The sequence below is a fragment of the Dermacentor andersoni genome, chromosome 6 (genome assembly GCF_023375885.2).
Source record: "Dermacentor andersoni chromosome 6, qqDerAnde1_hic_scaffold, whole genome shotgun sequence".
NCBI classification, from domain to species: Eukaryota; Metazoa; Arthropoda; class Arachnida; order Ixodida; family Ixodidae; genus Dermacentor; species Dermacentor andersoni.
This window is the reverse complement of record NC_092819.1, coordinates 106404519-106421121: the sequence shown is the minus strand read 5'-3', so window position 1 is coordinate 106421121 and position 16603 is coordinate 106404519. Positions and strand designations below refer to the sequence as shown.

Sequence of the window (16603 nt, the reverse complement as noted above, 5' to 3'; positions counted from 1 at the left end):
ATTACGAGCGCGTTCCATCTCTAACTCGAGACGCTTCATTTCCAAAGCGTGTTGACGGTCGCGCTCTTCTTTTTCTTTCTCTTTTTGTTCTTTAAGTTCGCGCTCATCTTTCTCTTTCTGTTCTTTTCGTTCACGCTCCTGTCTTTTTGCCGTCTCCCTCTCCTCAATGGTCTCAAGGCATTCCGACAGCTCGTCATCCTCAGCTTCTAACTCAAGAATAGCCCTTAGCAGTTCTGGTTTTCTGAGTTTGTCTGAGACATCCAGACCCAACTCTCTCGCAAGCTCCAACAATTTCGGTTTGCGCAACGACTTCAAATCCATGGCTGCTCTGAATGCTGCTTTCTCTACTGCCTACTATTGTCTTGCCGCAAACTAACCCGGTAGCAACGACAACCACAATTACCAGCTCTGTTTCTAACACTAACAAAAGCCTGGCAAAACTCAGAAGAAGAAAGTCCCGCACTCACCAAACCTCGCAGCCAAGAATTCAGCGCAGTCGTTCCGCTGCAGGCAACCAGTCATCACACAGGGCTCGTTGCGCTGCTCCCGGATGGTCGTTGTGCTGCTCAGCATACAGTCAACCGCATCTCTTCGCTGCTGGCCTCCGTTGTCGCGATCTCACCGCTGGCAACCAGATGTTGTAATCGCACCGCTGGCACGAGTTGTTGGGGTCTCGGTGCTGGCGCCCGTTATTGCGAATGGGTCGCAAGCCCCAAGGGTAGCGTTGGCCTGGCGGCCTGGGGCACTGGAAGCATCCGAAGGTCCCGGCAAAGCATGAGAAGACTGGTAACAGAACAACTTGTTTATTCTAACATAGCAAAAGAGCGGCCGGTCAGGTCGACCGAAGTGGAGAGACGGGAGAGCACGTAACTCAACAGTACAAATCGGAGCCTCTGCTCTGGCGTCCGGGGGCAGCTGCTCTTATACCCTCGGCGTCGCGGTCCAAAAGGGAAGGAGGGAAGGTCACGGGATGAAGGTCACGGGACGGCGCAGCAGGGGCCCACGACGGCGCGAGCGGTTGAGCCGAGAGACCTCCAGGCCCCTCCTTCGGGGAACTCCGCTCCCCGGCTGCCGCGCTTTGACAAGCGAGGGCACACACACACACACGCACACACGAAGACACGTGGCACTGAAACACGCCTGGACACGCTTGGCGGGTAGGCGTCGCGGCGTCGTTGAACGGGCCAAAATGTCCGCCGCTTTGAACAAAGCCCCGGCGTCCGTTGCATCCGCGCCGGCATTACCGCGCGTTGTAGGCGAAACGTAACAACATCAAGTATAGTTGTTAGACGCTCAACATGAGTGTCGAACGTTGGCGAGAAGACAATGATGTCGTCGAGGTAGCAGAGGCATGTGGGCTATTTGAAACCTTGGAGCAAGGAGTCCATCATACGCTCAAAGGTGGCGGGAGCGTTGCATAATCCAAACGGCATTACTTTAAATTGGTATAGGCCATCAGGTGTGATGAACGCGGTTTTTTCTCTGTCGATATCGTCAATAGCAATCTGCCAGTATCCAGAACGAAGATCAACAGAAGAGAAATAGCTGGAACCGTGGAGGCAGTCAAGGGCGTCGTCTATACGTGGGAGCGGGTAGACGTCCTTCTTAGTAATGTTGTTCAGATGACGGTAGTCTACACAGAAGCGCCACGTGCCGTCCTTCTTAACCAACACCACAGGTGATGCCAGCGACTCGAAGAAGGCTCAATGATGTTTTTATCTAGCCTTTTGTTCACTTCATTTTGAATTACTTGCCGTTCCGACGCAGAAACTTGATACGGTCATCAGTGAATAGGCGTAGTATTGCCAGTAAGAATCCGATGCTTGACCGCGAGCGTGTGGCCTAAAGGGCGATCGTCGAAATCGAAAATATCTCGGTAGGACGATAATACTGGGCAAAGGTCGTCAGCCTGCGCAGAGGACAGGTCCGTCGCAACCATTTTCTTTATGTTGGGATCGGCGCCCGAGGCTGGCGCAAGGGCTCTGCTAAGCTCGCAAGAACCATCGGTTGATAAAGCTGCCACGTGATGGTCGCCGAGACAGTCAACATTGGCAAGGCAAATACCTTGCGGTAGAACTTGCTTTGCCAATCCAAAGTTAAAGATAGGCATGCGAGTGCGGTTCACAGTAATAGTAAGTACACTGTGAGGCACGGTCACGTCATACTGTATTGGAATGTCGGACAGAGGAGTGATGAAGTACTCGCCATCAGGAACTGGTGGGAAAGACAACAGTTTAATGTAGGCTATGGACTTTGGCGGCAAGCGAAGAAAGCCGGTGGGGCGTAAGCGGCAGTGGGGCGCGTCAGAAGGTTCTGCGAGCATTGGCAACTCAAGGCGAAGGGTACTGGAAGAGCAGTCAATAAGAGCAGAATGCACGGAGAGAAAATCTAGGCCGAGAATGAGGTCGGGGGGACAATGAGCAATTACGGTGAAGAGGACAGGAGTGTGGTGGCCGGCGATGCTGACACGTGCCGTACACATGCCGATGATAGGTACAGTACCGCTGTCCGCAACGCGGACGACGTGTGCCGATGCTGGGGTGAGGAGCTTGCTCAGTCATCGTCGGAAAGCAGCAGTCATAATAGAAAGATGTGTTCCTGTATCGATGAGTGCCGTGACAGGATAGCCGTCAACGTCATAGTCAAGAAGGTTTCGGTTCGTAGGTAACGTGAGCAGAGGATTTGAGGGCAGGGTCGACAACGCAGCTTCACCTCCAAAAGCTGCAGTGCCTAGTTTTCCGGCTGGATCCAGGAGGCGATAGGCAGTGAAGAGAAGCGCCGGGGTTGAGGCGAACGAGACTGATGGCGTCGAGGTGATGGCGAGCAGCTGTAGCAAAGGTTTGGAGCAGAAGCATCAGCGGCAGTGGGTTCATGGCGGGTGGTATATGGAACAGAAGGTCCAAAGGTGCGGGAATAAGCGGCGGCGTATGTCCCAGGAGGTGGTGGCCATCGGTTGCGGCAATGACGAGCGAGGTAGCCGATGCGACAGCAGTGGAACAGATCGGCCTGTCATCAGGGGTACGCCATTCGGACGGGTTGTGGCGAGATGTGGCAGAAAAGGAGTGCCGGGGACGAGGAGGGCCGCTAGAGAACTGGGGAACGCTGGGTTGAGACGTGGAACACACGGAGTTCAGACCCATGTTCTCAAATTCCTGTCTGACGATGGCCTGAATCAGCGCAATGGTGGTTGCTGGCGGATCGGGAGGCGTTGTTGAGAAAGCTGGCGAACAGGCGGCCTCGAGTTTGCAGCGAACAATACGGGTGACGTCATCACAGGTGGTGGTCTGACATAGTCGACCCTCACATGTCGACGTGTCAGACCTTTCTCATGGGAACCTTGCGCCCAATGGGGTCGCCGAACAGTGACCGTAGCTTTTCTTTGAAACTGTCCCAACTGGTTATCTCGTCGTCATGCGTTTGGTGCCACACGCATGGGGTACCGCCCACATAAAAGATGACATTGTGGAACATAATCGTTGGGTCCCACCTGTTATTAGCACTGGTGTGTTCATAGAGCTTGATCCTCTCATCAACATCCTGTCCCTCCAGGCCAGAGAACACACCTGGGTCGCGATGTGGGGTAACCGTGACGATTGGAGCAGTCGGACAAGCTGAAGCCGTTGCAGAGACGGGCTCGTCACCGGGAGCCATTGTGACAAGCTGGATGTGCCGACCACTTCGGAGTTCCGTGGCGAGGACGGGGATCGCTAACCTCCGCCAGAATGTTACGTGTGGAAAGACACAGACGAAAGAGGCTATTTACAGACTATTTACACTGGAGCCAGGCAGCCAGGCCGACACTCGCTCGCGCCAAGGGCACTGACCAACTTCGTCATTCTCGCGGCGGCTCATCTCTTGAGCATCGCTCGATGATATTGTAATAATATCACAACAGAATTGCTCACTGGGTGTGTACCACTACTTCTATGTATTTTCTTCCCTGCTGTTTATTCTTATTTCAAACCCAGTATTTGATGCTTGTTTTTGATGTGATGTTACGTGATTTTTTACAATCTAATACTGATACTTGCTTTTAAAACCTGCTGCTTTAAGATATTCTTTTGGTGCTGAGGGTACTGTGATAAATGAATAAATAAATAAATAAATCGCTGGAGTTATGGGATATTAAAGAATTTGCAGTCTTGCGATATAATATTGACAGCAATAGCAAGGTTAGGCATTGCATTCAAGCTCCTCTGACGTTACGTGTTCTAACGTTATGTGGGGGTGACATGTTGGCACGATGCAGCATGCAAGGCAACTGCTGCTGCATAGCAGGAGCAGTGCTCTGGCAGCCTCTAGGCAATGGTTGAAATAGGAAGAGAACGCTATTTGCATTAACAGGGAATGCAACTTTCTCACCCCAGCATGGCTCACCCTCACACCCGCCGCAGCTCATGTTATTTCTAACAGTGGGTGTGCAGGCCAAGCGTGTGCTGTTGATGCTGGGACATTGCAGCAGTGGCAGTAGTGGTGCCGGTGGTATGAATGAGTCTCGAGTGTCTGCATTATTGCTGTCTCAATAAAATTTGCAGGCATCAGATGGAGACAGCCTTTGTCCTGCACGAGGCTTAAACTAGCTGGTGGTGTTGATGACGATGGCAATGTTGAGCACATGGTTTGAATGCTTCCCATCACGGTGAATCGGGTTGCTTTATATTAGCTGAAATGTAATCATTTGGGGCTTTAATTGTTGTAATCAGCATTGTGTATTATTTTATCGTTGGAAGCAGTGACATCCCAACACCTTTGATGCAGCCTCATCTATGGTACGAGACCCATTCGTCAAGCGCTTCGCAAGTTATGCACAGCTGCACAGGTATGCCAAGGCAGTCGAGGACATTGACCTCTGCTCAAAGCTCACCTTTGTGGACGACCACTGCCACGACGTGCCGCGGTACGTGCAGGCCCTCCAGCTGCGGTGCAGCGGGGACCAACAGTTGGCCAGTAAGTACAGTGTGCGTGCTTGGGCTGGGCAGATGTGCGTGCCAAATGCAGCCATAGCGCTGACTTGCTTCTTTTGCGGTTTACGAGCCTGTGAGATAGACTGTGACAGCGATGTGCACTGCCTCAGAATTTTGTGCGCTGGTTTCCATTTTGCTATTCGTCTTTCTCCTTTCCTTTCTTTTTAAATCCCTTTCCCCGTGGAAGAGTAGCAAACTGGTCTTCTTCTATTTAAGTCAATGATGCTTTGTACAGATTTTCAGAGAATCGCCAACACTGCTGCCACAGAATCCTACGTACTGGCTGTGCACTTCAAGTGTAGCTTCCTATTGTGTAATTGTTGGATAAAATGCATCCATTTTGCTTTTTTGTGCACAAGTACTGTATTAGCCAAAGTGAAATTTTCTTGCAGTTGACAATGAGGCATTTACATGCAAACGACGTTCCTTGTAAAGGGCGGGAAAGGTTTTTGTTTGATGTATATTCGTTGTCATGGAAACACTCAGGCTGCATTGAGGCAAAGTATATGCCATTGACAGCCTGAGATAAAGTGTCATGTGTACTCCTTAGCCAGCGGAAGCACTTCTGTTACAGTGTAGACTGCTTATAATGCAAGGCGCCGAAGTCTCGAATTTCTGCAGTATAAATAGTACCGCACTATAACCAAAAAAATTTTTCAAAGGCAGTGCACATGCAAAAAATGTTGCCCAAGCAGCCACGCGTGTCTGAGAATTGTTACGCGTGTCTGAAAAGCATACGACTGGGATGTGACCTCACTTTCGTTGGCGAGGTTGTTCCTCCACTTTCCAAGTGCTGTAAAGCCACTGTGAGGCATTTCGTTGACTCTGCGCCAATCTGCAATGTGCTAGAAGGAGCTGTGCAATGATCGTAGTGGCTGCGCTGAATTGTGTGTGTCATGCTGAGGGGCGATTTTAGCGTAGGCACTGTCATCACTAGCCACTGAAGCTCCCAAGAGCATCTGCGCTGGTCTGAATTTGGCAGACGCGTGTTGTGGCCTGTGGAAACATGTTTCCAGCATGTTTCTCGCATCAGTGAGCTTTAAGTAGTGCCCCAAGAACTGGTACACACGTGCCAGGCTACACAACTAGAGGACCTACATGTGCAATAACTTTTCTGTTCAAGGTGCCTGCCGATCTTGAAAGAAGGCGACAATATGAGACATTTGCACCGTGCCAACAAAGCTCTCACCGAAGGCTGTATGGTTTGTAAATTTCACTTTGAGCCACACTAGATTGTAAGAGACTCCGTGCACATTGTGAACTGCGAGAAAGTCCAACATTCGTGACGAAAGTCTACACTTGACCCGAAGATTGTCCCAGAGAGATGGCCGAATGTTGCTCCCTACTTGAGAAAACGCATTCCTCCAAATCGAATCAAATCCATCCTGGAGTTCATGCAAAAATCTCATTCATTCATCATCATTCATCATCACCCTGGTTACACCCACTGTAGGGCAAAGGCCTCTCCCATACTTCTCCAATTACCCTGGTCATGTACTAATTGTGGCCATGTCGTCCCTGCAAACTTCTTAATCTCATCTGCCCACCTAACCTTCTGCCTCCCCCTGCTATGCTTTCCGTCCCTTGGAATCCAGTCTGTAACCCTTAATGACCATCGGTTATCTTCCCTCCTCATTGCATGTCCTGCCCATGCCCATTTCTTTCTCTTGATTTTGACTAAGATGTTGTTAACTCGAGTTTGTTCACTCACCCAATCTGCTCTTTTCTTATCCCTTAATGTTACACCCATCATTCTTTTTTCCATAGCTCGTTGCGTCGTCCTACTCGTCCTACTCGTCGTCCTAGTCTGCTTAAATTGAGGACGATGCAAAAATCTCCCAAGCATTTAAAGATTGAATAGGCTTCACCACAGAACACCTATATAAACTTAGAAAAGAGAAACTGTACCTTTCACAATGCAATGGAAATAAGAGTAGCGGTGGCGTTGTGGACTAAAGTATGCGACCGAGAGATGGCGCTGGCAAAATCAAAACTAGCATTATCATCATCACGTAATGAGCAATATGGCCGCTGCGGTAGCGGCTGGTGGGGCTCGTTGCGCTGCTCGCTCGCTGGTTTTGGGTGTTTTGCTACCGCTTTCCGGGTGGTGTTCATGTGTACGGTACTACAACATGACTACAGATACCTTTAATATATCGCCAGGTGACCAAGAGGCCTGAACTGGCAAAAACACACGTCAGACAAGTAACCTTACATTGTTTATTCTCAATCGGGAATGAAGCAATACATGCCCACAATTTTTGTACAGGTCAGGTGGATCTAATGCTGTCAGTCACCGAGTTTACAACATACAGAAACACAGGTAGTAATCTATTTAACGGAATTAGAAACTGAAATCGAGGGAAGTTTGTCATAGTGTTTGGTGTGCCGCTAAAGCAAGGACAACAATATTGTGCTCGACTACACTCGTATTTGTGTTGTGTACAGTGCTGTTTGACGTGTTTCATACTATACATACATTGTCTGCCTTCGACGATTTCAGCTAAATTAAAAAAAAGAAACATAAGAACTGCGCGGCAAAGATGTATTGTCAGTATGGTAAGCTCGAGCTGCAATGTCGCATTGTTTTCATAACATGTTGGCGATAGGCACGAAGTGTAGAGAGAAAAATAACATTATGCTAAGTTTTAGATTACATATTATGTGTTCTTGATATTTCTGCTGCACATTTAGTGTTCAGGTGCAGCAATATAGGCTTTGACACAAAAGGAGTACTCGTAGGGAGGCGAGGAACATTATGGAGACCGCAGTGCTTACAAGGACCCCTGCAAATTTTGTGTATAAGCAAAGACACTAAATTAACATATAAGTATATCCAATTAATGTTTATGGATCCTTGGAAAATGCAATTTACGGTTTCATGGTGAAAAAAACATCTCGATTTGTGTGTTCAAACAATGCAAAAAGGTTACAAGGAGATGAACACTTCAGTTGAGTAACAGAGGTGAGCAATGGAAGCTTCAGCTTGTAGCTAACGTCTCAACCATCAAACATATCTGTGAGGGCCATGACGAAGGCTAGTTCCCACGCGAAGGCTTCTCTTGCTCGTCGACTGTTGATTGGCTGAATTTTAAGCCAAACTTCGAGTATATTTGAAAAACTTTTTGTGAACACACTGTCCTCAGGTATGTCATCTGCTGTTTGAAGAGAAAGAAAAATTTATTTTATTGGTTCGTCATGTTTGAGGCCAGTTGTGTGAAGTTGCCTTTTCTAGCCTACTCTTATGGTGCAGGGCTAGCCTAGTTACTGATTTCATGCAAACTGTACATGAGCCTTTTATAGTTAACAAATGAAAAATAATGCAATATCCAGATCTAATTGTAATCCTAGCACTTTCCGTCTTAACGGCGTCTCCTTAGATCGTCATTTCCTATAAATATATTTGTGTACACTGCCACTTGTGTGCTGCCAAAAGGCTACACGTGTACCCACGTGGTCTGTTCATTCGGCTACAAGGCACTTCACTTATGAGGCCACCTCAGAGCCAAGGCTCATGTTTCTGCCCAAGAGGCACTGGAGGCTGTCACCTTTGAGGCATCAACTTCACGCAACTAGACTGGAGAATAAATAACTGTAGCACATTTTTAAAACTGATTCAAACCATTGAAACCGTCTTCTTTCTTTTTGTTTTGTTATTCTGACAACTAGTGCTGTCATTACAGTATTACCTGCTGTGGCAGCGTAGTGGCTTTGTTATTACGCTGCTAAGCCCAAGAACGCAGGATGCCACATTTGGGTTGGGTTGAAATGCAAGAACGCCCGTGTACCGTGCGTTGGGTTCATGTTGAAGAACTCCAAGTGATCAAGTATAATCCGAAGTCCCCCCACTTCGGCGTGCCTCATAATCATATCGTGGTTCTGCCATGTTCCTCCAGAATTTAATTCAATTTTAATTTTCTGTGTTTGCACTTGTCTTCAGTACAATTTCATAGGAAGCAAGCAGGTGCCTGCTAATGATACAACATTTTCTTTTATGAAATATTGTTATGCTTAAACAAGGTTGTCCTTTTCATGCAGTGCTGCTCTCATTTTCCTGCCTTCTAAGATATTTTTAACAACATAATTCCGAAAACAAGTCATTTTTAAACAGCGCCTTGTATGTATATATACCACACCCTTCATAGATGGTGCCTTCGGCATTCTTTCGACAAGATCATGTTCCCAGCACAGCAGCTATTTGAGGTATAGCTAACTTTAGATGGGACGGATAGTTATCGCAAGAATATGATTGTCTATTGTACTGGGCACACGGTATTTTTCCTATATTTTTCATAACTTCCACTAATCGCCCTAACTTCGAGTGAAAAATAGGATTTCCTATCTCTGTTCCTGGCATTTGTATTATAGGCATTAAATGCTTTGACATTTCCTTGATCATAGCTTATGAAAGCACACACTAGAGATGAATGACAGGCCATCATAAGGAAAGGTGCATCAGAAAGAGTGGCAGATGCCACCAAAGCACATAACAGTTCCCATTCAAAAAAAATTAATGGGTCCAATTGGAGAAATACCAATTGGGTCCAATTGGTTTACAACCAATTGGAATTTTGCCACCAGTTGGAGGGCACCAATTACATCCAATTGGTAAACCAGTTGATAAACCTATTGAAGCTAACTGGTCGTCCAATTGAAACTAATTGGTGCCCAACTTGTCGTCCAGTTGAAGCAACATGGTGCCCAACTGGTTAACCAGTTGAACACAGATGCCATCCAATTGAGCCTAAATGGTGCCTAACTGGTCAACCAGTTGAACATATAGGGTCGTCCAATTGAAGCTAACTGGTACCCAATTGGTTAACCAGTTGAACACAGACGCCATCCAATTGAGCCTAAATGGTCTAAATTGAGCCTAAATGTGTTGCAGTGCGCCTTCAATACTGAGCGACTCCAGCACCGCAACTACGGTCGCCTCGAAGTGCCTCAATCGGCGAGGGGCAGTTGAACCAATCAGTACTTCTTGTACACGCTAACGAAACTACTACTTTTGCTGCCAAATTCCAACGAGACGGTGCTGGTTAGGCCTAACTGGTGGGGTTGGTGGGCACCATGCCGTCGTGGGAAGCTTGCTTTTGATGTATGTTTGTACCCATAGACGAATGCATGGAAATCTGCTGCGGGACAACGCAGACAGGCTCGACTGACGGCAGCGTGCGTGAAGCAGGGTTCACAGGCTATCAGCTTGTATGTGTGCGTACCAGTAGGAATGGTGAAAGCTCTCTTATAGACAACATTCCAAACTGATTAATTCTGATTAATTCGGGGGACAAAGTTTAAATTGACAGCGGCCAAGAGTCGAGGTCACACTCCCGGTATCTGCACTTCGTGGCGAGTGAACGCGAAAGACACTAGCAGCCTCTACCGATCTTTCCGTGGTGCTGTAGTGGTAAAAAACAACAAATTGGTTTTACCATTGAAATTCATTTTTCCAGCCTGTCCAATAATTTCGACATTTTTGTGACGCCATCCATGTCCAAAAGAATCAGTCTGTGACTGCATTTACTTTCCGCACCCAAAGCCAAAGAGTGACAATGCACACACGATTGGATTGCATGCCATAAGTGGCCAGAGTGAAAGGCTTCTATCTGTCAGGCAACCCCTGCATGTCTACTAACTCAGCACGCTGCCACCACATGTTCCTTGTTTTTTTTTTCGTCCGTTTCTTGTTCGTTCGCTCGCTCCGTGTCTCCTTCTCCTCTTCCACATCGCCCTTGTCGCTCTCCCTTCGGCAGGCGCACCTCGTTGAGAAGCGCGCTCACTACCTTGCTTGTCTGCAGGGTTTTCCAATCACCGCATTATAACTGGTATTTCGTCTTGCGCGGCTGCATTGTAAGTGGTATGCATATACTTTGTGTTCCATGGCAGGATAAATGGGAGTCAGAAAATACCCCATTATATCCGGTCCTGCACTGAAGTGGTCATGTTGTAAGTGGTCTGAGCTGTGCTGCATTTGCAGATGTGGTCTTCTCGACGGCGCACAAGGCCAAGGGGCTCGAGTTCGACACGGTATTCATGGCCGACGACTTCTACACGGGAGACATCGGCCAGCCAGAGCATGTAGCACGGACTCGAGGCAAGTCCATATTTGCATGCTCATCTTTGGCTGCTCGTGTAATATGTGCGGTAGCCTTTATTGTCATTGTGGAGGGTGCACAAAGGAGGCTGAGCTGCAGCAGCGTGCCACTTTTGATTCTGCTTAATAAAGTGACCTAGCAATACTGTTGCAGCAGAAGATGTTAAGGGATCCAGGTAGTGTGGCCTCTGTGAAGCACACCATCTTCGTATTTACCCTCATTGTGCTTCCCTCACAGAAGAAGCAGAAGTAATATAAAGAGGAAATTTTTTTCCTCACACATGGGTGTGCAACTTTGGAATAGTTGTGCTGTCCTTATGCCACTGTCATCATGATCAGATCGGCCTTCACTATCGTGCTGTGTCATGATCTCATTCATTTATTTATATATGCACCACAGGTTCCTAGGGGAACATAGAATGATGGAGGAGGAAGTACAAGAAAATTATGTAAAACACAAACAGGAACAAAGGAACATTATCAATGACTGTGAAAATTCTGTATAATACTGAACACACAACTTTACAAGAAGTAAGAGTACAAATTCTCGCAGAATGTTTCATGTTTAGTGATGGAAACACGGCTGTCAGGAAGATCATTCCAGACTGCTTTGGCTTGTGGCAGTAGGGAGGAATTAAAAGCTTTGGTTCTACCAAATATTCGCGTGAGGCTGGGATGACTATGAAGACACCTTAGAAGTACGCAGTTGGGTTACAAGGGGCAGTTTGTGTTGTGTTGTGCCGTGGATGTATTTGTGTATCAGACATAACAGAGCGATTATTCTGTCAGTACATAATGTTTGAAAGGATAAGTCTACTTTAATACGAGTGACACTGGAATGCTGGTTGTAGTCGGATAGAATGAACCTGGCGGATCTGTTTTGTACTGCTTCTAACATTGAAATTAGGTAATCTTGATGAGGTGACCAGATTGACGAGGTGCATTCAAGCCGCGTACGTGCGAAGGTTACATAAGCTAATGTGTGTGTGCTATCAGGTGAGTGACTTAGGTTTTGACGTAAATAACCTAGTGTTTGGGATGCCTTAGCGCATATGCTCATGATATGGGTTTTTCATGAAAGATTAGACGTGAAATTTAAACTCAAGTACTTATTATGACTGTGTTCAAGCCACTGGAGAGTTGTTTATTGAGTGAGAAGAGTGAGAATTTGTCTGTTTACGAGAAAATGAGACTTCTTTGCACTTTGACGAGTTGAGGGTCATTAGCCAATTACAACAGTAGGAATATATTAGGTTAAGATTGTTTTGAAGGCGGATGTAATCATCAGGACTTTTAATAGCTCCATATATAGTGTGACCATCAGCAAATAGTCACATGCAGGAGGAAATGTTAAAGAGTAAGTCATTAACGTAAATTAGAAAAAGCAGGGGACCCAAAATACTACCTTGTGGCACGCCAGAAGTCTTATCAGAAAGAGAAAAAGAATTTACTGCTGTTAACTGCCTACAAAATGTGAAAAAGTTTTGAAGCCAAGATAGCATTTGTGAGTCAAGTCCAAGAGCAGATAATATTGAAGTAAGCCGAGAGTGAGCAACACGATCAAATGCTTTTGAGTAGCCTAGGGAGATGCAATTAGTTTGAAGGTTATTATCTATGTTAAAATGCAGGTCGGATGTGAATGCAAATAGCTGAGTGTCGCACGAAAATGAGTTTATGCTGATTACTAAAGAAGCTGTTAGAATCGAGGCGGTTAAAAATATTAGATACTATTAATGTTCGAGTGATTTGCAACAGATGCAAGTTAGTTAAGTAGGAATTCTTGTTACCACTTTTGAACATGGGAGCTATTTTGCCAACCTTTCAGTTATTCAGGAGCTGTCTTAATGATAATGACCGCGTGAAAATGATGCATAGGATTCAGCTAGAGATTGACAAGGTATTTTTTAATATCATGTAATTTATGTTCTCTATGCCTGTGGAAGATGATGCTTTGAGATTTGAGATGTGTTTTGCTATCCCTTCTGCTGTATGTTAATTGGCACCATGAATAGAAAATCGAGATCGGAAACAATGGGCACTCAAGTTTGTTGTGTGGTTTGTTGTTTACTGCATTCTTTAGGCTCGCGAAGCAGTGGTTGTCAGGTCAGGGTCAGGGTCAGTAGCAGTTGGTGCTGGAACCTCCACGTGTTTTTTTCAGTTCCTGTACACCGCTGTACAGTAATGTGGAGTGTTGCACAATATTGTACAGTAAGGAATAAGGGCAGTTGCATAGGTGCTGTTCATAATATAAAAGAGTAGACAGCTAGTCAAGCTTCGACCGAAGATCTGTCTGAAATTGATTGCATGTTGTGTAGGTGAAAACCCCAAAGTACGGGAAAGCATTGCTCGCAATAATCTGTACATGCACTGTAAAAGCGCTGATGGATAAAAGCAACCCATAGTGCGGGAAAATAAAGTTGTACTTGATATTAGTGTAACACAATTATCTAAATAACACCCACTTATGAGCATCTACCGTTGTCCGAAACATTATTAAAACTGCCTATACATCGGATCAAAAAATTGACAGTCCAAGAGAAGCTTCTGTTTCTTCACTGCTGCTGTCATTTAAAAAATTATGTTGCTGAATTGACCGAAGCACAAATTTTACTTCATTTTATTGAAGTGCTAGGAGCACTGGAGGCTAGCTTCGGCAATACTTCTGGTTGAAGTTTTGTTTTCCCAGACTCTCCAGTCTGCCAAAAATTGTCAAATCTGACAAATTGTTAAAGTTTAGTCATGATGTCAGACGGTGCATGATGTTGCTAGTAGAAGAATTCCCTACGGAAGTGCTTAAGAATGAGAAAAGCTGTCGATCAAATTGATCTATTTCTATCGACGCAGTAACGAAATAGTTCAATGGAAATTCTCTGTTCTCCCACACATTGTTGCATTGTGTAACAGTGTTGTTATATACAAGAACACTGAGATATAGCGAAAAGCAACGTCATTAGTTGCGACATCTTGCGTTGTTGTGATTGACCACAACACACTTGAAACATCTTTTTCTTTTTTCTTTTTTGCAGGACATTTATCTCAAAAAAGAAAGGGAGGGCCAAAATGTCCTCCTGATTATTCTGTTACTGTTGACACACTTACACCAGTAAATAAGTGGAATACTGTTGATAATTGCAATGAAGGCTTTGATGACTTTGGTTAAACATGCCATCACAAGATGTCACCACTGGCACATCAGAAGCAGTGCCTGTGATGAACACCCTGTGTCTAGACTATGTGTTTGCCTGTATGCAGAACGCCTGGAGGAATACCACGTGCTGTACGTGGCAGTGACGCGTGCCCGCCGAAGCCCCTGCGCCTTTCCCGGGCTCTCTACTTTCTCCTGGTTCGTGCACAGGTACGCTCTGATCATAGGATATTATTACAATTATAGGTACAATTGAATTGAGTTTATCCTGCAGCAAAGTTACGAGAATGACCAGACAACAAAGCTGCAGGTTGCAACTTGAGGGGAACCTGCAACATTGGTCAAGCAATGTATGAAATTTTAGAGCATATGCAACATACGATTCACTAAAACGACAGGTTTTCACTCAGGACAGCACACAACCCAAGCCTGGGTCTGCACTGGTCTGCACAGCAGTAGCAGATTGCATATAGTACTTTTAATTATTACTGCCATCATTACTTGTAGTCGTGGGACAGCCTTTAAACCTGCACCACTTGTGAGATTGCCTTTTCATTCTGAAACCTTCCAGAGAGAAGACCACAACGTGACCAGTGGTGGGGATGTGTATAAATGTGGAAAGTTGGGAACAGTGCTCAGAGTATTATTACCATTATTATTATTATTATTATTAGTAGTAGTAGTAGTAGTAGTATCAGGATTAAACAGGGGTATATATAGAGCCACCGGTGCTGCAGCAATCACGTTGTTGGTACAATGTTTTCCCTCAGCCGTTGGTGTTGTGAAGGTTGGCAGGCCGTTCTGTCCATCCCTCTTTAGCTGGAATGACACTGCTGCCCACAACAGGTCTTCGGCATCATTCTTCAAGCTTCTGAGGACCATTAGAGCTTCTCTGTATGTGGTAAAAGGCGGAAAAGATGCGTAAAGCTACCACAAACCACACAAATGTACTGGTCAGCGTCTGCGCCCCCACTTCCTGAGTCCGCCCTAAGGTGGTGGTGCTGCTGTGTGGTCGCTGTTGGCAGCGTATAAAGCTCTCCCATACTGCAACGGAGAAATTTCTTGACCAGTAAAAAGTATTCAAGGACTCTAGTAAGCATTTAGGAACAGAATCCAGCAAATAACTAGACCAACAATTACTGCATCCTAGGCACTGGCAAGTGCAGTACAGATTGCGCTGTCAAGAATAATGCTTCAACGTTTACTGTGCCTACTGGTAGCGACCTCCACCACATAAAATTAAATTATGGGGTTTTACGTGCCAAAACCACTTTCTGATTATGAGGCACGCCGTAGTGGAGGACTCCGGAAATTTCGACCACCTGGGGTTCTTTAACGTGCACCTAAATCTAAATACACGGGTGTTTTCGCATTTCGCCCCCATCGAAATGCAGCCGCCGTGGCCGGGATTCGATCCCGCGACCTCAAGCTCAGCAGCCCAACACCATAGCCACTGAGCAACCACGGCGAGTCAACTCCACCGTATAACATTGTGCATATAGGCATGTTATCAGAATGGCCCATTGTCATTAGGCTGCCGTTTCATGTCTTTATGATGGTGCTATGATTCATGAAGCCAAGATCACAGTTATCCTAATTACGATATTGATTGGTGATAACATGTGGCAACACTCTGAAAATGCAATGCACAGATTGTTCTTGCTGATAGTGGCGGCCATTGTCACATGGTGCTGTGCGTATATGTGTATCATCATAATGGCAGCCATTCTGTTTGTTAACAAGAGTGCAGTGATTCACTAGGCCAATATCACTGTTATACTGGCTAGGTTACAACATTTGCGGTTACGACATGGTGCAGCAACACCGAAATAACCTACTTTCGTTTTGTTGGCACTCGTAAATTAACTTCTGGTTGGATGTCTTTTCTTACTGGCCTTTTGCACTGCCTATGTCTTGTCCTTTTCCATTGGGAGCACATCCGTGAAAGCATCAGCTTGAATGGGGCATGCTCAGCACAGTTTTGATGCCGGCGCGACTGATGGCGTAGTGGTGTGTTTTCTATGCTTGATCACTGGTTTTACTCACCACCCATTGGCAATTGTACACGAACAGGCACATACAAATTTGTTTGCAATGTCCATTTTATCTCCCTTCATGTCCATGTTTTCATCACCTGCTTTCAAAATCGCAAATCCTTGCCAGCTTGCTCAGCTTTTGATTGTTTTAGGTGCCATCTACACAACGTTGCAGCAACACTCTTGGTTTCACTGCAGGAATGCTTTGAGCACCTTTGCCAGAAACCACAGGAAGAGACACTGAGCTGCTTGATTTGCCACGAGACATGGGTACCTCGAGGGCAGCTCGTTTGGTGTCGTAAAGCCCTCACTGTGGTAAGTGCCCGCCTTATGCACTTTTTGCATCTTGAGAATGTTAGTTAAG

General features: G+C 46.0%; 1 protein-coding gene across 1 annotated transcript in view; it reads left to right on the top strand.

Moving 5' to 3' along the window:
- The window catches only part of LOC126522243 (F-box DNA helicase 1-like), a 135822-nt gene that overhangs the window by 114681 nt on the left and 4538 nt on the right, over window positions 1-16603 (top strand). Inside the window, exons 16-19 of the mRNA XM_055066347.2 lie at window positions 4759-4947; window positions 10942-11058; window positions 14311-14413; window positions 16438-16554. Coding sequence (XP_054922322.1) covers window positions 4759-4947; window positions 10942-11058; window positions 14311-14413; window positions 16438-16483 — 455 coding nt within the window. The 3' untranslated portion in view covers window positions 16484-16554. The remainder of the gene's footprint in view (window positions 1-4758; window positions 4948-10941; window positions 11059-14310; window positions 14414-16437; window positions 16555-16603) is intronic.